Consider the following 24,390-nt stretch of genomic DNA (forward strand, 5'->3'; position numbering starts at 1 on the left):
AGTGTTGTCATGTCCCCACTGATTCCTCCCTCCCTCCATCCTCCACTGAGAACAAAGCATAAGGAGGTGTAAGAGCAGAGGAGATTGGCAGCCAGAGACTAGGGATCATTTTTTTTTTTCTCTGTCTCTCTCTCTTGGTTCACTGTAGGAGCTTTGGTAAATGTCATGCTAACGTGAACCATGAATAATTTGCCAAGCTGGTGGATCAAGAGCCGTAGCGTGGCTACCTCTCATTAAATATTCAACCTACCTTGAGCATGACGTTTGCTGGAATTCATGGCATTAAGATCGGCTTTAACTCTGTGCTTATATTCTACTCATTTTTAAATTCTGAATTTTTTGGAATAATTACCAGTAGTTTTCAGCAAGCAACTGACATTGACGATACCTGATTTACTAATTGATTTTCAGGATTGTGCAGTGATACTGTCTTTTTATTCTGCAGCGTTCCTGTTTAAAACGATTCGGGGCTGTTAACATTGCAAAATAGACATTCAAAAAGCACTTTAACAAGTGTCATTTTAGAATTCACAGAATACTGTTAGTCATAACAAATAAACTGTGACTGTTTAATCACTCTTGTTGTGTCTAGTAGTAGTAATCTTGGGTAAATTTTTAATCGCGTTTCTCCAAATTTCTTCCCGTAAATTTGGGGGTGGAATTCTAGGTTAGTATACCTGCAAGGCAGTATGGTTTCAAGTAAAAACACAGACAAGATTATTTGATTCTGAATAACTGTAGACTTCTAACTGTGGGTGTGTATCACCATAGCTGGAATATGCCAGCATTTATTCCTCAGTATTAACCTGAAGCAGTGGCCAACCTAACCCTGCATATATTTGAATTAGGAAGGCACACGTTGGCATGGCATGTATGCAGTCATTGGCTCTCTCGTCTCTCTCTCTGTCTCTCTCTCTCTCTCTGGCTTGTTCAGGATAATATATGCCTGGAGTGGTGATACCCATTATGTGTTTTCATAGTGGATGCCTTAACCATGCATGTCAGGAAAATTTGCAAAGGGAAAGAAAGACATGGCCATCTTAACTAATATATCAATAGGAGAGATGGAATTTTATTTTATAATTGCCACTGATTAGTTCGACTTTTGTCTTTTTGGGCTAGATGAATGTTTTATGACTGATGTGGTTGTATTTTCACTTTATCTGTGAAGGAATATTCATAGTGAATTGATTTCTATAGGCTTTAAGGTCAGGTATGTTTATTTTGTTGGTTGATTGCATCCTTTGTATGTAGTATCTAGGGTAGAAATGTCACCTCTTTAGAACTTGCTGTGTTTTAAATTTATAATGCCACTTAAATAAACTTTTTTTTCTGAAAGATTGTGTCATTTTTATCAGAAATGCTACTTTTTTGTGTCACACAAATGTGTAATTTGCATTTTTATTCCTGGCAGGACAACATTTTCCCAGAAAGCTGATTTGCATATTTGCAGTTTTTATCTCTTCCTTTTATTTTTTTTTTGGGGGGGTTGATTTTGTTTTGTTTTTCTTGTGAGATTGTATTAAGTGAGGCCAGAGTAAGCTACTGAAATTCTGGAATTCTTAATTAACATACATGTACCATGGCAGGCCTATTCAATGATGGCCGGATTCTCCACACTTGTAAATTTTAAGATGGAGAAGATCTAAATGAAAATAAGCCACTTTCTGATTTTCATAATTAACAGGATTTCACTAGCTAATGTACTTGTTCCAACCTACACTTTCTCCTTTGTCAAATATACACAGTGTGCAATCTGTGGCCCAGACAACTAAATCAATCAACATTTTTTTAGTCACATTTGCGTTTGGAAGGGAAAAAATCAATAAGCCCCTTGACGACCCCGCAAAGAGTATCTTTGGAAATATCTGCCTAATACCCACCCATCTGGACTCACATGACAGCATTGCCATGGAAACAGCTACGGTGGTGAATTTATACGATTTGGCAGCATGAGATGGGCACCAGGTAATGCAAAAAGGTCTTGACTTCGCTAGATGGCTCCATTCATTATGAGTAAGTGGCGGACAAAGAATTTTCTCTCAGCCTTGCCAAAATCCATTTAAAATGTTTTAAGGAATTTAGCATGTTTTATTGACCTATGGATCTGATTTGTACATGCAGCTTTGATTTGTTTCACAGTGGTCATTTTGTTATCTAGAAATGATAGTCTCCTTTTTTCATTCATGCTCTGAATTCATTAACTCTCACAGTCTCCAAATTCAAAGATATTTCACACAATGCCTACATCAACAAAAGTGTCAGGATAAATTTTTATCAGCATGCTGGTAGAATTAGAGGTGTGTGTGCTGCTCTAATTCATCCCAGAGATAGGAACAGGAGGAGAAAAAAGAGGAAGAAAAGTGCCAAGATTTACCTAACCTAATTGCTCATATTGCATCTGAAATCACCACCTAAGTGCTTTCATTGATATGTTTGTCGGATTGCTGGCCATATCATTTGAAATGATCTTACCTGTAAGGCATTTTTTTCTTCGTTTTCTGGACACTAGTAACTGTGATCTTATCAAACAACAAACAGATAGAATTTCTTGTGGGTTGGGTTGAGGTTTTTGCATAGTAATACCTAAACTGAAGACCAGATATTTCTTGTTTCTTAAAGATATTTGCAAAGCGAATTATTGTTTAACCCTGACGCCCTAGGGTGTAATGTAGTGGTGTATGTAGGGTGTGTTGAAATTGAAGGATTTGGGACTGTTATGGCTATGCATTGTCTTGATGTGATGAGTTCAAAGTAGCACATCTTGGTCCTTATTCAGACTCTTTTCAATTCGCCTTCAAACGTGGAAAGTGTTCTTGAGTATCTAATGCTAAATTGCTTACCTTACCCTAACACATTGCAGTAAACTTACAGAATCACACTTTCTATAAGTTGGACTCTTCTTATGGATTGTCATTTCTTTCCAAAAATTTCCTTGTCTTTCTTAAGTTTAGCTTTGACTTTGTAAAGAAAAAAATACTAGCCTGTTGTACAGAAATGACTGTCCATCTCCAACATCTTCAGACATCTAATTTCTGTCAAAATTATTCCACAGTTCTTTTTCATCAATCTGAACTAACAATCGAATCAAATATTTAGCACATCTGCACACGTACATGAGTATAAATGAAGAATTAAACTGTCTGCTGCCACTGGAGTGCCGTTAACTTCAATACTGCCAGCAAGTACAATAAACAACCAGTCACTAATAAAGCCCCAATAATTTGTATTGAATGAGATGACATTTTGCCTGAGCTACTCAGGTCAAAGTCCCCTTCTGTATTTGTTGGTTCTAACTTTCCTGTCTTTCCCCTCTACATTGGAGGGTGACACAAGCAAAGCCTGCATCCGTATTTATAAAATGAGTCTGCCAGGGCAACGCTGGAACCGAATTATAATTAGAGTGTGATTTATTTGGCTGAACGTAATTTAAAGATCGCAAGCCGATCTAGGGAAGAGGGCTCTTAAGTCCCTGGTACTGGTTCTCTATTACCAAACCCTTTGCCATAATTCAGAGATAAATGTAAATGATGGCTTAATGTCAAAAAAAGTTCACCTCAACCATGGAGGCACCTCAACCTAGTTCATCTTAAATGTTGACACAAATATCTGTAAATGAATGAGATAAATAATTGCTGTCATGTTTGAAAGTACACAGGATGCTTGCTTTACTGGGAGTGATAAAAAAGTACAGATTTACTGTAGAGGTTTATGGTTTTAAGCTGTCCCATAACAAGTACATATTTATAAATGCAAACTTTCATAGTGATGCATGCTGTTTGGAATGCTCAGTGATCATGAATTTGCTTTCACATTCATATTAGACTCATATGACTCGATTATTCATATGAAGTGTTTTATGAGGTGTTAAACACTAAAATTGTCCTAATCATAATGTAATTTTTATAAATTTCAGAAAAACCCCGATATTTCTTTTGTCCCTGGTCTTGTTTAGTTCTTTCTTTGCAGACATTTTTCTGTGCAAAGAATCAAATGTTAATTTTGGAATTGACACCCTCAAGACATTGCTTGTTGAAAACCTCCATTTTTTTATAGTCATTGAATTCCACAGATTGTACTTAGCAGAAGTGAATTGGCTGGAATTGGCTGTCCCTTGCCCCCCAAATACAGGTATATCCATCTGAAGATGTAGAATTCCTGCGTCTGAATTTCATGAGATGATTTTGCTTCTCCACCACTACCGCTGATTTCTATGGAGAGTTAATCATATTTATTTGTGGCTGATCTCCACGATCTAAACCTGTTTAACAATCGTTAGTATTGCCCAAATTAATCAGCTCAACGATTCATTATCACTTGAAATGACAGTCTTGCTGTTTGTTGTAGATGGAGAAAACATGCATGGGAGCTGTATGGAGCAATTAAGCTAGGGATCTTGAAGTCCTGATAGTATGTGACATGAACTGACCTACGTGGCTTAATTGACCTTTCCTCCCTTAACCTGAAGCCAGAAAATAGCGTGAGTTTGTAGTGTGGCAGCTGATTTTAACTTCTTGGCTTTAAACAAAAATCTTTGTTCAAATAGCATTGTGTTAGCTGTCAATTATTAAAAATGGCTCAAAATCAATATTTATGAAATTTGCAAGTATTCAATAAATTTCAGGTGCTGGCATGAGGACACAATTAAGCCATTTGTTGCATTGTGATAAGTTGTGTGAGAAAAAGAAACATGTACCCGATTGCCCTTCCACCTGTCAAATGATGATTGGTACCCAATCAATTAAAACAAAGGGAAAAGGAAAACACTGTGCTATTCGCTACATGTATAAACCAAGTAATATTACAGGTGCTGTAGAACATGCATATTACTATTTCTTGGTGTTCTCTTACTGAAACAGTATTGTAGAATAGGAACACAATATATTCCACACCACTCCAATAGTTTCTCCACATTTTACAAATTACTCAGAGCATGGCAAAGAAACCCTTCATCATCACCTTGTGCAGTGGAAGCTCTTAATAGATTGCCCTTTTGTGAATTATACAGATGTACTGATAGAGATGGGTGAGAAAATTCCAATCTAAGGGTGCTGTTGATAAAATTGACTCCACTCGTAATCCACGACAAGACCACATTCCTAAATCTTGAGAATGAGTTCAAGTAGTTGTTTCAACTTCTAATTAGTTTAGTCAATTATCACTAAAAAGTGCTCAGATTTCGTTTGTGAATTAAACCTTTGAAAGCTGATGTGGATTCCTGTGGGGGCATTGCAGAAAAAAGCCAGAGCAAGAAGACCTTTGCTGGTTGGGTACCTCCCTTAGCACTGTGGTATGGTCACAAACCGCAAGTTGAAGCTCCAGACCATCAATTGCTCATCATATAGCATCATCTAACCTGATTAACATAGGCAAAGGCTGCAGCACCCTCACTACAGAGGGAGTAAGGCTACAGACTGGATCGGCCACATAGTCAAGGGGAACAACTGAGGACAGATGGTAGAATTATAATGCTTGCATATACATTGGCAGAGAGATAGTCAGCCACTATCGCACGGTAGTACTATGCACACTCAGTTCTCTACATGTACATGTACAATGCAAGGCGGGTATAGCAACTTAAAAAATATACATCTCATCACTATACACACAGGCACGGGTAGCACATTTTCAGCAATAACAATTAAAAGAAGAAGCATTTCACCTGCAGCCTCACATGCATGGATGTAGACAAGTAGATGATCTTCAGCTTTTTTCCCTACACTCAATAATCCAAAATGGAGGGAAATAATCATGGTAATCGTGGCACTAGGCTCAGACGTTCCTTCCGAAGGATGCTTGGGAAGAAAGGTATGTCATCTTCATCTTTTCTTCTTTGAGGTCCTTCTTGATGATGCTGTCATCCGTCTTCTTTTTTTTTTTTTTTTTGGCGAGAGAGAGAGGCTCTCTGTATAGCAGACATACATGTAGCCTGTGTCTGGTTTCACGTGATTAGCAAATGGCCACTTACAGGTGTGAATATTTACCTATTGTACCTAATGATTGTGTGCAGTAATGCACAGTCATGACATTACATTGTCTGCTGCAGATGTGTGGGCTGCATTCTGTGCATCCTGAAATTAATGCAGTCAACAACCTGTAACTCAATACTAAAAATTGTTGCATCAAAGGGTGAGTTCATGCTGTCTGATCTGGAAATATTCTTGCACTTAGCGTGGAAAATTATGTATCCTGTCTGAGTTAAATTTTGTTGTTTCACTGTTCAATTTATGCCCACATCCTCATGGTATATTTTTCTTTGGGGTGTTGGTCTTTGCCCAATGTAATCATCCATAGAAAGCAAAAATTGCGGTAGATGTCTCGTTGAAACTAAAGGAATATTTTCTTATTTGGGGGTAATGTGAAAGTCAAGCAAGTTGAGTATCTTGTGTGGGATTAACTGCATGATATGCTTATCATATGTGTGAAACATGGAGTTGGGAAAAAATTATTTACAAACTTACACCACCTTTCAGAAAATTCAGTCTTGTTGGCAATGATTTCTGCCTCAAATGCACATTTTCCATTGTGGTTATAATTGCAAGGAATTTCTGTTTTAGAAGTTAATACAAATATTTACTTTGTAGTGTTTTAGTAGTTTCATAATTTTTGTAACACTTTATAGATTATTCTTATGGTTTTTTTGTACTTGGGGCCAACCAGTAGATTTGCCAACTATGGTTGGCAAAAATGGTGCTTGTGATGTAGCCAAACAAGAGTCTGTAGTAAAGAGAAATTTTTACAAACATTTAATCCATAAAGTACATGCTCCAGGATTGCACTTTCTTGAGAGTGTCATAATCTATCAACAAATATGCTGGGATAGTGAACACTTAATGCCACTCTGTTGAAAACAAGTCAAAAGGCTAACTACTTGATTAGAGATATAAGTTCATCCTTGGTGTTCCCTCTGATATGAGGTCAAAGAAGTTTTTGCAGCCTCCTTATGACACATTTGAAATAAATGCTTGCATAGACTGCTGTAAACTCACCAATCAGAATGACCTTGAATTATTTAACTATTCCAAAGGGATAATTGCTTAAGTTACAGGTGCTTGGCATTTATTGACAGTGTAATTGACTCCACAAGGCTGACTAATCCCCCCTTTATTGTTTTTGTATTTTGTGAAATTTTCAACGTATTTTGACTTGAATTGTTTCTAACAATGCAATTTAAGCAGCTGCTCCCTTTTTTGCAGACACAAAAGTATTAGCAGAAGTGGCCAGCAAAATACCTATTCACAATCTTGGAAAAGTTAGCGAGGGTAAAAAGCATGGCTACCTCCTCTGTTTTCTCAACATCAAAAAATGGAAATTAATTTTGGATTTTTGCCCTGCCCGACATGTATTTTAACACTGTATACTCAGTGTATGCCCCCGAAGGCTTGTGAAAAAAACACAAATGTACTTGGGTGGGACTCGAACCCACAACCTCCTGCTAAAGAACAAAAAATGGACAAGACACATTTTTCAACTTGGCCTGATTTTTCACCCTGTGTCTTATTAAATGTATTTAGGCCTCCATTACAAACCTACTGATACCTAAATGATGAAATTCCGACTTCGGTGTATTCTTGAATTCCACCCTTCTGTGTAAAATACTTTGATTACAATCACAGCCTAGCTTTTCATGTCAGTGGAGAGATTTAGGGGCTCTAGTGCAGAGGTTCCTTGTTTGTTTATTTTGAATTCCAGAGTTTGTGTAAATATACACTTTTATGGTGCTGGATTTCTTTACCATTCACACAAGTCTCCATTTGAGAGGGCCCTGTTCAAACACCATGGATAACATCTAAATCATGCTTTGACTTTTTTTGGTCATACTTTCTGTCTTGTTCTTCCTATGTTGGAATGTTAATCATGATATTTATTGCTGTGAGCCATGTGAAAAAAAATCAGATTCGTTCAGTTTTCAGGGCTGAAGTACCATGACTTGGCTAGGCGTAAGTATCTAGTTCATAACAATTCTGACTATGGCTTATTGGTTTAACATCAGTATTGGTTTAAGATCAGAAGTGCGGAAAGTTTTTTTTAAAAACAATTAGGAATGGAATGCTTCAGACTGTTTATGCGTTGGAAGATTTTACATTTGTTTTCTTTTTGGTTCATGATAGGTTTCTTAGAATATGTCAATGTGGTGTTGCTGAGGAAGATTGGATAGAGGACAAGAATACCTTCTGCTTGATAGATTGCAAAAACATGACAGCAAATTTTTATTTACATTATGCCTAGGCCTAACAAATGCTTTGAGGATATACTTAATGAATTCAGGTTGGTAGGCCTAAGGCATTTTGGTATGGTCAGTGGAACACGTGTGAGACTTTTGAAAAAAAAATGAAGCATTTTGAAGCAGTGTCAGCTCTTTCACAGGGTCAAGCAAAAAAAAAACCATGTGTGATCACCCGGCCCTACCAAGCACATCATGCAGAACCTGCATCTTTTATTTGAGGACATTAATTAAAAACTGCATATACAGCTGTACCAGCAACAGAACCTAATTGTTGCATGCATTATCCTGTATAGTTGTATTATTGTTATCATTATTATTTCATTTTTTAAAGCTGGTTGGTCTTAAAAAGGAGCCTGTTTTTGTGTAGTTGGACCCACAACAATCTGCTTTCAGAATTCTGAAGTTCTTCAACCACTCAACCAGTGATTTAACTATGTTGATATGAGTATCAACATGTGACTCATTAAAATCTGTTAATATCGGTTGCTAACTGTTCCAAAATGAGAATAACTCACCACCATCTACCCTCATATTACTGGCCAAACAAAAGGTGTACCTATCTACCTTCAATATTATTTTTAGGATGTATGATAGGACACTTACACGATTCTGTTTGACCTTTGATGTCCGAGGCTCCTAAACCAAAGTGACCGGATTCATTCGAAAGATGAATTCGTATGTTGACTTTTATCTTTGGTAGCATGACCCTGAAATTTCAAATGCAATTTAACTGAATTAATTTATGAAATTATTTTGCAAAGTGGAGACAAAGACTTGTGCATGGTGTTATGTTTGTGTGGAAAATTGGGTATTGCTTGTAATGAAATGGGAATATGGGATTGGCACTTCAATTTAACTGAACAATCTTTAGTGAGAAAAACCTCACTCCGTATTTTCTAGAAGTTCTCAAAAGCATGACTATCAACATGTGTTCAGACTCCAAAAATTACTCTTCTTTCTCTGAATTGTTGAAAAAAAAATCCATTGGAATTGTTAACCAAAATTAGATCATCATCGTGTGGTGTCTAGGTGATGAAGACTCTGTCCAAAGATCGAGCATATGAACAAACACAAGCAGAGATGCACAGGCTGTGGATGGTTATTTTTAGTATACAAGGCACGTCCATTTTACGTATGACCCACGTCATATGCTAGACTAGCATCTCTCCTTTGATTGTACAGTAAGGAGAAATGGGGGGGGGTCTGAATCACTGCTTTGTGGCAAGCTGTTGATGTCGGACATGTTGCTTACTCAGTATGAACTAAAGCACATGTAGGAATTACTTCCAACAATTTTTTTTTTCTCTCCGCCGAGGGTGAATTGAGTTTAACCATTTTTGTGTGACAGTTATGAGTGACAGTTGAAATCATGTAGCGATACTTAATCGGTATATCTGATCAGCATGATGTATTAATGTCTTCCTTTCCTTGCTGTTTCCATGCCAGATGACAGTGAAATAGGGATGGTCCAATTATTTGTCTTGGTCTTTGGCTCTAAAATCTAAAATTTTTACTTGAATTTTGTGTGCATAATTATTAACTGTGGTAACTCTTCAAATGTCTTAATCAACTAATACCAGAAGTTTTTTCTTGGTATCTTATTATGTTTCCGCCCTGGTTGTACTCTGTAAACAGTTTTTAAGGTTTTAAATATATGCATATTTGGTAAAATGTGTCCTAAAACCTTTTTTTATATTTGATATCGATGTTTTTTGCTAAGAGTGATTTTAACAGGAAAGTTTTTTATACGTCAGTAAACAGACTTTCTGTCAGGAATCGGACTTTCTCTCTGAAATCAGAATAATTTCTCAAAATATACATGTTGTGCAAAATGTACTGTCAACTTGGTTCCAGTCGTATTTTATTAAATGAAGATAAAATATGAGTGTTTTATTGTAATAACAAAAGCCACTTCAATTTCATGAAGTTTACTACAAAAAGTTGCGAAGCTCACAAAATAAATTCTCTTTTAAATTGGGTTGACTAAGCTAAAGTTTTGTGCAATTTTAAGTGTTAATATTTCTCAGCAAAATATCAAAGTGCATGTAACTTTTCTACACCATATTCAGCTACTTGTTGAAATTGATTGGTACACATTTTGTGAATTACATTCAAGATGTTGGTCCATGTTTTCTGGTATTGTCATACTGACACAACTATCTCTCCTGCAGGCTGCACCAATTTCAGAGACAGAATTGTAGCTCATAAGAATTATTACTGCGCTTTCTAAAAAGTCCTGGCAGCTGTAGGCATTGATTTCTTTGCTGTGAAATAAACGTTAGGTTAGCACACTGTCTGTGCTGAATGAAGTGTCAGCCATAAGGTTGGGCATCTGGTTTTCATTTCAGGACAAATAACCAGGGAGCCTTACTGACAAACATATGGGCTGTGCTACAGCCTTAGTTTGAATTTACTAACAGTTTGCATAATAAGCAGTTTGGCGTACAGGTCCAAATACGTGGCATAATTTGTGCGGGCAATTCAATGAAATTGTCATGGGTGACATTTAACACTAGTAATAATAGTAAGCAGGGCGGCAACAAATAAATCATATTACTTTTCAGTGTTAACTGTTCTATTAATGAAATGTGTGTGTACAGGGCATGATATGAATTTCATTCAGAGATACTGGCTTCCGTACCAACCTTTGAAATGCCTAGCATGTACATGTACCATTCTTTTCATTCACAATCACAGTGGATTTTAATAATCACTCACTATGTGCTCTGACTATGGGTTTGCCTTTGGAGTTGAATTGAGCTTTGCCCAGATGACATTGGAAGCTAGGCGTGTTGGCAAGTTGGGGGTGGGAGAGGTGTAGAATAAGGGGAGTAGAACCCAAAATAGGTCAGAGATGGTTCAAACTTTGCCACTTTGCCAAATAGACTTGTCCAAGGAGACACCATGAATGTGGTACCACTGCACTCATACTTTGAAAGCATACACACCATCTGCTCTAAAGCACTGTGCCAATGCAGTAATGATTTCTTATCTGGTCACCCATTTACACCATAGAGCCTTAGAGGTTTACTGTCTAGGGCTGCATGCTGAAATTCTTGTAGATTATGATAAAGTATGTTGAATCCATATTGCTACCCCATGAGTGGAATTTTCTGGTGGTTTTCTTTTGTATACGTAAAATAAATGAGTGAATGAAGCGGGAAATTAACTTTGCAGTAGTTGGTGTCAAAGCTGAAATCCTTGATGACAGACTCCAACCAGAGCAAGAACTGAGATTTGAAGTCAGTGGCTTCCCACTGCTATCTATCTGATCACTTCCTGTTGACCATGCAACTTGAGTATAGTTACCACCAGTGTCTCATTCACCACATGGCACAGGCACTATACCTTACATCTAGGTCAAATTTCTGAACAGGTTCCAAAGGGAAAAAAAGTGAATTTAGACTTGAGCCCAGTACTGAGAATATTCCACATTGCTGTGTCAGTGCACTGTTATGTTCACATTGGATCTGTGGTTTTAATGGGTTACATGATTAACTTATGAAATGAAATAATGTTTAAGTTGCTGGAATTGTCATAGCTAGGTGCCAAAGATTAACGAGTGTCGTGTTGATGATATCAAACTTGCATTCTTTCCAAGTGAGTGTGGTCACATGTACTGAGCTGGCAGGGCATGTGGTATTTAGTACTGCCAGGACTAGTTATTGGAATCATGTATTCCTGGAATAGGTGTCAAATGGAAGAACCAGCTGTCTGAACCTCACTGCTATTTACGTTAGCACAATCTGCCCAAAATAATGTTTGTTTAGAAAGAGTGAGGACTATTAAAACAAATATTTACTCAGCCTAACAGATCCTCCAAATTAGGTATGTGCTTGAATAGTTTGGATGAACTGCATACGTCAGAAATTGCCACTTTCGCATTTTGATTTCAACTAACTCAGTTTAAACCGAATGCAACACACTGTTGAGTGTACAGACTGTTGGGTTGGTAGCTGTTGACAAACCTCTCCAGGGGCGTGTTTTGCCAACCCGAAGCATGAACTTGTTTCAGCTTTGGTCATTGGTTAAGTGTTTTCACGACTTCAGTTATGCCTCTGTGATGTCATTGTTCTGATCGAACTCAAACCGAAAGTTGGAGTTGGTTCAGCGCTGTTTCAAAATGGCAGAAAATTAACAAACAGTTTTTGTCAGCCCTGAAATGAGTGGATTATACATTTCCAAATTTGTTGTTATATGCAGCAAAGCAAAGAGATACAGTACTTTCTTCTAGAATGTACGTGAAAAGAGAAAGCAGCACTGGTGAGAAACATGCCCAATGTTGAGTTTAAACGATATTCATCGACTGTCATCTGCTTCCTCTTGCTTGCCTTTGTCAAATGGCGTATACATTTTTGAGTGTTTGTTTTTATGGGCCACCCTTAATATGTTCCTGGTTATGACTTTGACATCACACACGTTTCTCGTTAGGGGTCGCCAAAACATGGCCCTGGCATCATGAACGTTATTAGCTTAACATTATAAATTTCTGCTGACCTGTAGGTATATTTGACTGTAAAGAAGAATCCAGTGTTGAATTATTACTCTACACTGAGTCTGAAAATTTCACCTCCTCTTTGTCATGGTTTGCATCTGGTAGGTTTGCATCTGGTATATGCTGGTTTAACCCTAACTCCCTAAGGTGTACATAAAAATCATATTGAAATCGGAGGATTGAGGACTGAAGACCTGTGACCCTTATATTTTTATCATTAACCTGCAGTCTCCATACCTTCTCCAAACATTTCACCCATGATTGAATCTTTAAAGCTTGGTCTTACCGCTTCATTGAGCAAAGTGGAGTCAAAAATGGATCGGATTAGAACTCTGTGCAGGTTTAAATTAGAGGCTAATCTCTGCAGGTGGTGACGTGGTGGTTCCTGTGCATACAAGTCCCATTCCTTCTCCATTCTCCTCCCAACCAGTTCCTTCTACACCAAAAGTATTTTCTTTCCTTTGACAGGATTTACTGCCCTATTTACCACACACTGAAACTCTTGATTCAGAGGATGCAAACAAACTCTCATGCAAATGTCCCATCAAGTATTCCTCTCCAGTAGTCAGGAATTTGCCCAAAGCTTCCTCCCACTTTTCATCCATGTCTGTTATCATCAATAGAGAATAAAGGGCACAGCGGTTGTTGTACTTAAAAATAAACAACATCTTGAAGAAGAGAAGCCATAAAGTTTGGACCTTGGTGAATCCAGAGGTGAATGGATTTTCCCTTCCTTTTGTCTGTGCAGATGCAACTGTGACAGACCCCATGGGGATGCAAGGAGATTTTAGGCCAGGTTCTTATAATACACGTAGTTAACAAAGTTGATATCTCACAGGTTTTGAAAATATGACCATTTGAAAGCAAAAAACTCCAAATTTACAAGATTTGTATTCTTCCTAACCTGGCACTCTGTTTGGACCTTATTTACATATTTGGTAATGATTTCATTCCTATATAACCTATTAGATAAGTTCTTTAGCAGTCATGTTTCTAAATAAAGTCATTTTGTTTGAATTCCCAGATTTCCTTACAGCAAGATTTGAAAATGAAATGATAATGTTGCTTGCTGTTGGATACATTTTTTCACATCTTTACATTTTTTGTAAATTATCCTTTATAATTCTTGTCACTGGTGTCAATTCTTCAGTTGATATGCTAAAAAAATAGAAATGCATGTTAAATGTAACAAATTATGGGTCAGGTAATATCAAGATTCAAGCAGTATGTATGTACTTAATAGTGACCTTCAGTTCACGCACAATTGCATGTGGATGATATGCTTTGTGCAGTGTTACCGAAGGTTCATGGTTGGATGAATTTGTGTCACGTTTGCTAATATGCAGAATAATCAAGCATGAATTTTGAGCACTGTATAGCAAACTCTGTGGATTAGTCATATGCAATTTTGCAATAGGCGTGCTCAAAATGAGAATTAATGTATATTGACTTTTTCCAAATGGAAGATGTATAGTAGTACATGTACTTAAATTGGCTCATTTCTTTTCATTTCATTTGTATAATCCACTGGAGAGGTCTTTGTGAATGTTAATTAAGGACTGAAAACCTTTGTGTTTTTTTTTCTATAAAAAGTACTCATATGAATGAGCAATGTAATTCCTCTTGCTGGATTGAAGTCCCATGGTACTCTGCAATGATTGAACAGGTTTGGCTTTAAACTCCAATTAAGGTGAGAAAAAGAGTGGAGTAGACTGTTTGACTACATGTAGGAGAATTCTGAAGGTAGTGAGGTGCGCACGCACTCAGAGGGTTTGTAATGAATGGCTGACTGACTGATTGGTTGACTAAAAAAGTGTATTCTTTGTAGCAAGTTGTTGCTGTCCCTCGACTTGCCTCAGTTGATGGAATGACTTATTCTCTCGGACAGAATGCTTGTTCGTTTTACTGTTGTCAAAGAACAGGGTTTTGCTTTCAAGAGACCCATTGAATTGCAGGTATTTCTACATTGAAAGCACTCTAGTGTAACCAGCGTTGTGAAGACTGTATGTCATTTCCCCGGCTTCTGTTTTCCAATTTGTACTCGTGGTGAATTTACCATTGATATTAACAATGGGTCAAATCTGTGTGAAAGTAGCATTGTAGATGTTGGCCTGAACTTGTGATGGGTGGGGGGGGGACATCAGTACCTTGAAATCATGAACAAACTATTAATCATCATCCCCAGTCTATTTTACACCCCTCCCCCCAAAAAAATCTTTTACTGGATTCTCCTTGCCCAAGTCCCAACAAACCTGTTGATATGTAAATTTCTTATGGTTTTCGGACATTCCTGGGTTCCAGATATGGCTTATTAATGCATGAAGAGTTTGCATGTTTAAACCAAATAAGGAAAACAAAAACCCTGGTCTCAGTGTACGAGTAGAGTTTGAGCTAAGTCATGGAGGGAAGGTGTGTTCTGTGAACAAGCATCTGTTTGTACACAGGATTAAATTTTCAACCAAGTTTGTTACATCCTGGTTCAAATGACTTGCAATAAGTAACTTCTAAATGTACAATGAGCTTGTCATCTTTTTAAAATTTACAAAAATGCACAACACGAAACAACTCGATGCACACTTCATTAAAAGTTGGACATTAATTCTTGTCTGTGGCAAATCGCTCAAGGTATTCATGAAGAAGAAACAACTGCGCCAAGACTTGGTTAAGACTGCCAAAGACACTCCTGCTGGACATAGAATAGAACTAAGACTTAAATGTACAGAGCCAAGTATGACACTGAAAATGAATATAAAAATAACTGGAGAATGTTCAAAAAGAATTTTCTTAGGTATAGAAATGCCCCCTTATAACTTTTTGCAAATTGTGACAATGTACCATCAGAAAGCTGAGGAGCTCTTTATTTTTCATGAACAAGCAATGCATCATGATAATAATTAAAAAAGAAATTGAAAATTTATAATGCGCCGTTTCCATAAAAATGATTAACAGCGCAGTACAAGTTAACGTAAAAGATAATTTATTTAAGAAATGAATGTCATTAGTTCCAAGACTCTCCAGAAAATACAATGTGTCCAAACCGCTCATGTAAACCTGTTTTGTTTTGTCTTCTGTCTCATTTGGAATACCTGTCTGCTGCTAATAATAACCACTCCATAAGAGACCCTGATCAGTAATTAGATAAATGAGTGGTAGGTTTGGTTTACTATCTTGGTTGGCTGAATGGCCCTTCACATCACCAACAAACCTGACAACTGCTTAGCAACAACAGCTTCAATTTTTTTGGGTTCACAGGAGAGCTGTGCAGTGGGTGCCTCTTTGACAGGGAAGGGAGGGGGGGTCATACCAGAATGTCAGATATATTAACATTTAAAGCACACCAATGTTCACATGAATACCATTGATTTCTGTGGTGTAGAAAATGTACCATATTGGTCACAAGATGACAGTCCAGATGATGCTGGTCTTACCTTGTGCAATCAGGAGAGAATCGTGTCTATTCCACTGATGGGAGCCCAGATAATTATAGAGCAAAGTAAGCATGACCATTTCTGATGAAACAACATTCATTTTCTCAGTGTCATGGCATTTGCCTATTAATCATGCCCATGTGCATTGTCATGCAAATTGGTACATGGATAAAATCCAATCTCAGAACTCACACATAATCCACTAAGATTTGTTTGAATTCAGGACTTGGACTAAAACTAGTCTTATAGTTCATGTAGTCATTAATGACATGTATGGATGTAGGTACTTCATGTAGTACATCACTCTGCTAATTCTGTGCATCGACTAAATTGCAGTCTTAGAATCATGCATATTCATTAATGTTACGTGTGTATTCAGTTCATGGACTGCAACTAGTCTAAGAACTCATGCAGTTTCATTGAGAATGTTCCATGCAAATTAACCATGAGGACAGAAGCAAGTATTGGAACTCATGCATATGCAAGATAACATACACATGTGCACTCAGGATGTGGGCTGAATCCATTTTCATAGGTACATGTATGCAGTTGCATTTGCACCTAAAAAAATGATGACATGTGGCCAAATATTTAATTCTTATCGCCAATGGCGACCATGATTTGTGCCCGTTAGTAGCCCACCTTGTAAGTCATATTTCGCGAACAGTTGCTGCCCAGTTTTCTTCCACGTGCACCGCACGTACAGGTACTAGGTGCCTGAGTCGACTGGTTTGTGCTCGCATGCTGTATAGAGTGTGTATGGGAAGCCGAGGCGTTTTGCATATTCATAATGCTCTAGTAGTCTATGCACGCCACAATTCCAGTGCAATAAACTTACTTCAGTCCCAAATGTTCTAAAAGTTTGAAACTAAAGCTACCCTTGGTTCAGTCCAGTCCCAGGTCCGAATACTCAAACGTAAGAGAACAAACATGCCTTGTCTTTTCTTTCATCTTTTTTTTTCATATAACATGGGTGCCTCTTTTGATTTATTCCACAAGCACAAAATCCGAAGCCTGTCTGTCCTGCGGATAATTGACGGAATAATGTTTCTGTCTGTTTTGAAAGATTTTGTACATGTAATTTGTGTTACAGTGAGATTTAAAGCTTTTCATGATAGAGGTAGCCCATAAACTAGATAGGATTGCGGTAGTACCGTGGATGTATCTCTTTATTGAGTATGTAGGGCTCTGAAAAGAACTTGTTTTGACGACAGATGGCACATACTGTCCAAAACGTTGAGTACCACCGGTTCTTTTCAGAACCCAACATACTAAAAAAAAAAAGATATCCATAGTGCTACCGCAAACTTGTGTAGTTTGTGTTACAATATGTACAAAAATCGACCTGACACCTAACTTTTTTTTTAGGAGCCAATGGCTCCTCACTTTACTTGTCAGCACTGCATGTATGCTAAATAATGCAATGTTATTTGATCAATGTCTTTCTATTAACAAGTGCAGTATACCCACACACTGAATGTTATTTAAGTTGTAAACCAATGCCAAAAAATCTTGGAATCCTCATAAATCTTAATGTGCCTTTTCACTTTGAATTTGGATTCCCTGCAATGTGTATTTCATCAAATGAAAGAAATAGCCACAAAATCTTATGCTTTGTTTTATAGCACCTAGCAATAATGGTGTCAGATCTTTCCTTTATAAGTGTCTGATACAGCTACTCCCTCTCAGCTCAAAAACTAGTCTATTCGTTCTTTGGTCATATATTACTGAGATACATCTGTCATTTTGGACTCAGTAGTACCTTCTCACCCATTAGAATTATTTAGGAAACATGCAGGTTATTTTAAAGAGTATTTTTTCTAACAATCACCCCCAGAACCTGGCTTAGGTTCTGTAAACTTTCAAAATGATCAAAAGTCCCTAAACGAGAATAAAGTAAAAATCCCCAGTCTCATGCTTGTCTAGTTCGTGAATCTTACACTCCCCTGTCAAATTCCAGGAAATTCATAGCCCAATCCACCTTGGTCTATTCAGCTGTCATATCTTTGCTGATTGTCAGAACCCTTCATAAACCTGTACAGAATGTTTTATGGTCCTTTGCTTATATTAAGCTTGTTCCAATGATTAGTGTTGTGATAAAGCGTCCATAAAGTGCCCGTCAGCAAGCAGTATCTCAGCTTTTTTCAAGTTGGGGAGTTGGTTATCAGTTGTCATCAAGTAGCGGTGCTTCAATGCTGTCCATGTTTGACCATCGAGTCCTATAGTTTTTCACATCAGGTTCAGATTCAGATATTTTCATTCTCCTGCACCTCAATTCAGCTCTCAGAGAAAGCTCCATACTCTGTCCCTACCAAACTCCCATCCTTTTTGTGTTGTATTCCCTGCACCATCCTGCCAAATTCATCATGCTTAGGAATCCATGCAGCAGTCTTGCAAGAGCAGGTTATTCTGGTCAGTGGATGGAAAATAGTCAAAGAATGGAGAAGCATATCAGTCAGGTTTTCTATTAGCTCACCCCTTTTTTTTTAAACATAAAACCCTTTTCCAATCAGTCTCAGTGGGTGATCTCCATCCTACATTTGTCTTGTCACTGATACAAGGTCAGCTTGCCTTCATTACAGTCCTATCACTGCCTGAGAGTTGGTAAAGAGAATCAGCGATGCATGAGCTTGAAAGAGAGGGAGGGAGCGTTTATGTTGGAACAGCCCCCTTTGGATCAGCTTTAAGCATTTCAGGGCCCTACTACCCCAGTGCACATGTACAAGTAGGCTCACATTGTACACAAAAATGTACACATGTGCTGTGTGTATTTGTAAATACACGTACATGGATGTACATGTACATGTGCATGTAATGTACATGAAGAGCACTGTGTAGTAGGTTGTGGTCAGCATTCGCACATGGTTATACAAGTTGAACATTTGAATGATTATAAGGTTGTTTTATTGATGGAATAATTAGAATTACAATACATTGTATCACTGTTATAATTCTTCTCAGTTGTTTGACGCATGGAGGAAGCCAGTTGTGTTTGGATTTGTTTTCTTGAGTCTGCCATTTTAGTGGACATGCACGTATTTTGCTTCTCACTGTAATTATTTGTCATTTGTTTTCATTTTTCACTCTGCCAAATTTCATGAAATCCTTATTCATTTAGTCCCCACCTCCAAATCAAAGGGGGTATGCACCCTGATAAACCAGTATGGTTTTTTGTCAATTTATGAACACTTCCCTGAATTGACATAGTTTTGCTTGCTTTGGTAAAAGATTTCAAGATTATATTAAATCATTGGATCCCTCTGTAATGTTCTGTTGTTATACTTTCATCTTCAAGAATTCGCTCTCCCCCTCCTCTGAAGAAAGCTGGAATTCAAGCAGATTATCTGCTGGGCATACATTCCACATGCTGGAGACATCAGTGCTAAAAAGATGGTAAAGGTCTGCTTGGCAAAGGAATATTGTTTTAAGCAAAAGGCCTTGCTTTGATTTAGTTTGATTTCTCTATGTACTTGTTCTTCAGTTATGCATTTACAATCCCATTGCTATCATCAGGATTAATTAATAGTAACTCATGCACTTGGTAACTACCACGTTGGACCTCCCTGAAGTGAGATATCCTAAGGCTTTGCATACATCCATGTACCTGCATCAAGAGCCAAGGGGCATGCAGAAGGCCGGCTGCAGTAGGGAAATCGGACACAAGGTTGGAATATTATGTCATGATCAAGTGGATCGTACAACGTGGACTGCGGAGGACTGCGTCATCAGCTGAACGGTGTGACGTCTTTCCACAGACAGTGGGTTAAATCAAGGGTACTGCGAAGGGAGGCAGGAGACACTAGTGTGACTACTAGCTGCAGCCATACTCCATCAGACTGCTGAAGAATAGCTGGCCTTAAAGACCAGATTTATTAAGGACATGGCCATTATTGATTCCCCTCAATCTTTTCCTCTTCCGGACGAGGTTGTATTTACCCTGTATATCCTGAGCAGTTAGTGAGTCGTTTGAGTCTCATGTCTGTTGGTACTTGACCCATTTCTACACTTCACAATGGTTTGGCTCTCAACTTGTAAATTTCTGAACAATACAGCTTGGAATGCTTCCTTATTTTTTTTTACCTTAATATCATCTATTTGTAGCCAGTAAGATAATACAGAATGTCAACCAAGAACTGTACAAGGCTGTACTGCCGAATTTCACTGGAGGATTCATGAGGAAAATGAGAAATTTCTTTATTTTTCATCTTAAACTTGCATGATATGAGATATGATACCTGTGGGACCTCATGATATGTCAGCCATAGCCTCAAGAATCTTGGTGCATTTTTGTTTCCCACAAGGCTTTAGAGGTCTCCGCACTCCTTCCTTGTCTGGTTCCTTCAAGATGGCCCTGGGTATCAAAGATATGAACCTATGCTGCTTCTCCTTTGGATTTGACTTAAACCAATTACAGAGAGGTTGGAAATCTCTCAGAGATCTCTTTTTTCAAGTTTTGCCTGGTGCCAAGCTTGCTTCTAATTCACCATGACAGTGATGTTTTTAAAACAGTCATACCATTACAGTAATAATGGTAAGACAACATCACTGCCTATTGGCCATTGCTTTCAGATCAAGAGCTTCCGTCTACTACTTATTATGTATTTATCTAGAGTATTTATTTTGGTGGTCATTTCATTTGTTTAGATTTTTGAGGAGTGTGGGAATTTTGTTTAGTTTTGTGGCATTATACTCCAGATGGCAAAGCATTGTGCAAAAAAATCCTTGATATCCCATTCCAAGGTGAAGTGGTTGACCGTGACTTTTATACTGCACTCCATGGATGGTGCTAGTGGTGTGGTTATTTATGCTTGTGTGTGGTCATTTTGACCACAGGATGAGGCTCTTGTACTGTGCAGTGCAAAGATACAAGGACATACAACCATAAAGTAGATATTTTTGGACAACATTTCCGATTGTTAACAGGTCAGGAAATCTACATGTACGTTAATAGTAACTGCGCTTCAAAGATTGACACCGGGATTTTGTAGGGAGATGTCATACAAGTAAGATGTGAAATTTCAAAAACTACCAGTATGCATTCTGATGAGTGGAGTGAAATAGAATTTTCTTTTTTGTGCTTGGTTTTCAAGAGTTCAAATAAGACACCACAGACAAGCTGAATGAGGTGGGTAGAGACCCCATGACCTGTTTTAAGTACACATTACCAAATGTGTTCATTGGACTTGATTAAATACATGTATATACATGTTGGTAATGAATGTTACAAACTTAAAGCTAATAAACCACCTCAAAGCCTTATTTTTAGACTTTCTATTGAAGTGCTATTCTGGACCACACAGGTTGTAAATGACATATATGTGATTGTGACATAATGTCTATTGTAAAGATGCTACATCATACATGTTTATTGGAAATAAATAAAATATGAGAAAGTGTGCTGGCTAGAATGTGTGGAAAAATGATGGGTTGGACCATGGGATGGGATGGGAAATGTGTTAGTTAGTGGTATGAAATTGAGAAAGGGAAACTAGATGAGATTTGATCAGTGAAGTGGAAGAAAGAATGAGGAAAAGAATTGATGAAAGAAGAGAATGCATGGCATATGAGAGGGAAGTAGGAAGACTGAATGGAAAAAGAAATAGGAAACACAATGACCAAAGGAAAGGAAATAGAGAAGGGATAAAAGAGTCTGGAGAGGAAAGTAGTGAGGATATGGCTAAGATGGAAGGGGAAAACCTGGAGACAAAGTTGAAGTCAGAGGTGGGAAATGTTGGACATTAAAGAAAGTTAGGAGAGTATGACATTGTGAAGGAACAATTTACTGGGATATGGATGCTGAGGAGGTCTAGGAAGAATCAGAGGAAAGTTGGGAGATGAAGAGAACAGGAGGTAAATAGTTGAGAAAAACAAGGACAAAGAAGGACGACAAGTCACGGAAGATGTATAGAAAGAATGAGTTGAGAGAGTTCAAGGAGATCCTGGAACAATGAGTCATGAAACACTTGGCTCAAATCAGTCTGTGTCTTATCTCTTGACTAAATCTTATTCTACGTGTATCTTCTATTACTCAGATCTAGAGGCAGGATCAACTAACAGCGCCTTGCCTATCAACAACAACGATCATCCTATACCAAAGAGGAAGGGCAGTATAAAGTAAGTGCTCTTACCTTTCTGTACGTCAGGTGTCAATGTTCTGAAAATTCAGGAAAGGAAGAAGTAGTGTGAATAGCTGTCGAGTGACATTATTTTCTGAGAAACACCCCTCATCTTTCAACAATGTCTAGTTTTCCTGAGACTTCCCGGACTTCCCTTGAAAAGTTCATAATATTCAAAAGATTAAAGAAAAGGACTGGTTAATTTAATTCCCAGTTGAATTTAATCATTAGACACCCAGGTAGTTTTTGCTTTCCTGTTTACTGGCTGAAACCGGTCTGAGAATTCTGCAAACTAGTGCTTTTGGAGTAGTCTCTCAGTTCCTAGGTATTTGCCTGGTTTTTCTGGAAACCATGGTGACAGTGATGATATAGCTGATCAAAATACAGTGACGGCATGGACATGATTTCCCAAAGTGATTGGCACTCACCATTGTCAGTGCGTCACACTCAGCATTGAGCTAATGTAAAACTTGAAAGGAAAGGAAAATGGGGGAAAAATCACCTTTCCCGTAAGAGGTCGGATGAACCCACGCCATCAAATTTTCTCAATATTTTCGTGGCTTACTCTAGAGCTTTAACCTATGTCACTCTGAGCCATTTCAAAGTAAGCCCTTTTTTTCATATTGTATTTTGATATATTCATGAGGTGTGTTAGTGACAGTTCAAGGAAGCTGGTTGGATGTATGATAATATCCCTCCTTTGGGAGAATATATTATAATATCCCTCCTTAGAGAGATTATTGTTCAGTTCAGAATTCCCTAAGCTGCAGTTTCCTGAAATCAGGAACCATGGCCTGTTTGATCCCACGACATTGGCTAGATCAACTTCCTAAGTTGTCAAAGGTACAAATAGGATGTGGTGTCATGCTCATGAATAGGATTCTAAGTATATACACGGTAACATGTACAAGGATGAGGTATAAGATACTACTGCCATGAGGTGTGCAGGCCAGATATCCGTTGGTGGTTACCAAAGCAGAGTTCGGTGTCATAGGTTGATTCAACATTTGACATTGTTCATGATCTTGACATGAAGTCCTCACAGCAGACACATTGACCAGATAATAAAGGATGAAGTATATATGTTCCATCAGCATTGTGTGTTGGGTAGTTTATCCTACAAAGGCTAAGGAATAAAACATTCTGTCACGGATATGGGCACAGAATTGCCCAGACTTGAACTCAGCATAACTACCCATTGTTTGTCATCTGAGTGATGTGCTGCCATCATTTGATCATCATTTACCATCAAGCCATCTGTGAAGTGTGGTTTTTCTTATCTCCTCGTCATGTTTAGGAAGTGGCTAACGAGCCCTGTCAGAAAACTAAGTACCAAACAATTGGAGAGAATAGACGGCCCCAAAGGAAGGAAACTCAACGAAGACTTGGCAGTAAAGGTAAGAACAAATACATGAATAGTTAGGTTGTATCATTTGGTGTAGTTAGATAGGATTGACTGGATAACTAGTTTGGTTGTATCATAGGGTGTAGTTAGATAGGATTGACTAGATAACTAGTTTGGTTGTATCATAGGGTGTAGTTAGATAGGATTGACTAGATAACTAGTTTGGTTGTAAGCTGAGGGTGACTAGTTAAGTATGTGCTTGCAGTATAAAATAAAAGTACAACATCAAGGACATTGTCCTCACAAAATCTTCTGTACAACGGTCACTCAGTATTGCAATTTTCAGTCGTCAATACGCCCCATATGATTCCTCACACAGGCCTGTTTAAAAGAGTGGCAGCCTGCCTCACAAATACTGAAGATTATTGGTCAACACTTCCAACTTGCATACAAAACAAGGTTGAAAATAACTGGCGTTGAAATTCCTAGCATTTGTCATTACATGATCATTTCCTTCCATATTTCACCTTTTGGGTACTCCTTCCTGTAAGTCAGTCAGGAAGTGAAATAATCTTTTTCTTTCAGTCAAGTTATCGCTTAAAAATTGCATACCAGGTTCCTACTACTATCTACTACATTGGCACAAGAATAGACATGCCAGAATGCATTGTTCAGCACTGGAGCCACAATGGTGTATGTTTAGAGTAGGCATTGCAAGAAATGCCATCTCAGGGAAGCCTTGTCAAATGTTATCGAGACTAGCACAATATCTAATCAAG

General features: G+C 37.9%; 1 protein-coding gene and 1 long non-coding RNA gene across 3 annotated transcripts in view; one reads left to right on the top strand and one right to left on the bottom strand.

Annotated features, from left to right (window-relative positions):
* Window positions 1–24,040, top strand: part of LOC110981085 (kalirin-like) — a 177,909-nt gene extending 153,869 nt beyond the window's left edge. The window contains exons 37-38 of one of the 2 annotated variants that reach the window (XM_022238308.2): window positions 22,183–22,264; window positions 23,564–24,038. In XM_022238308.2, the coding sequence (XP_022094000.2) occupies window positions 22,183–22,264; window positions 23,564–23,681 (200 nt within the window). In that variant the 3' untranslated portion in view covers window positions 23,682–24,038. Of the gene's footprint in view, window positions 1–22,182; window positions 22,265–23,563 lie in introns of both variants that reach the window. The other variant, XM_087134254.1, reaches the window with a different exon arrangement.
* The window catches only part of LOC147799757 (uncharacterized), a 108,079-nt gene continuing 99,714 nt past the window's right edge, over window positions 16,026–24,390 (bottom strand). Inside the window, exons 4-5 of the long non-coding RNA XR_015424686.1 lie at window positions 22,279–22,304; window positions 16,026–18,559 (exon numbers count right to left, since the gene is read on the bottom strand). This is a non-coding gene — a long non-coding RNA (uncharacterized LOC147799757). The remainder of the gene's footprint in view (window positions 18,560–22,278; window positions 22,305–24,390) is intronic.

This window comes from Acanthaster planci, linkage group LG03 (assembly GCF_054643075.1).
Source record: "Acanthaster planci isolate LZ-2023a linkage group LG03, COTS_SCS, whole genome shotgun sequence".
NCBI lineage: Eukaryota > Metazoa > Echinodermata > Asteroidea > Valvatida > Acanthasteridae > Acanthaster > Acanthaster planci.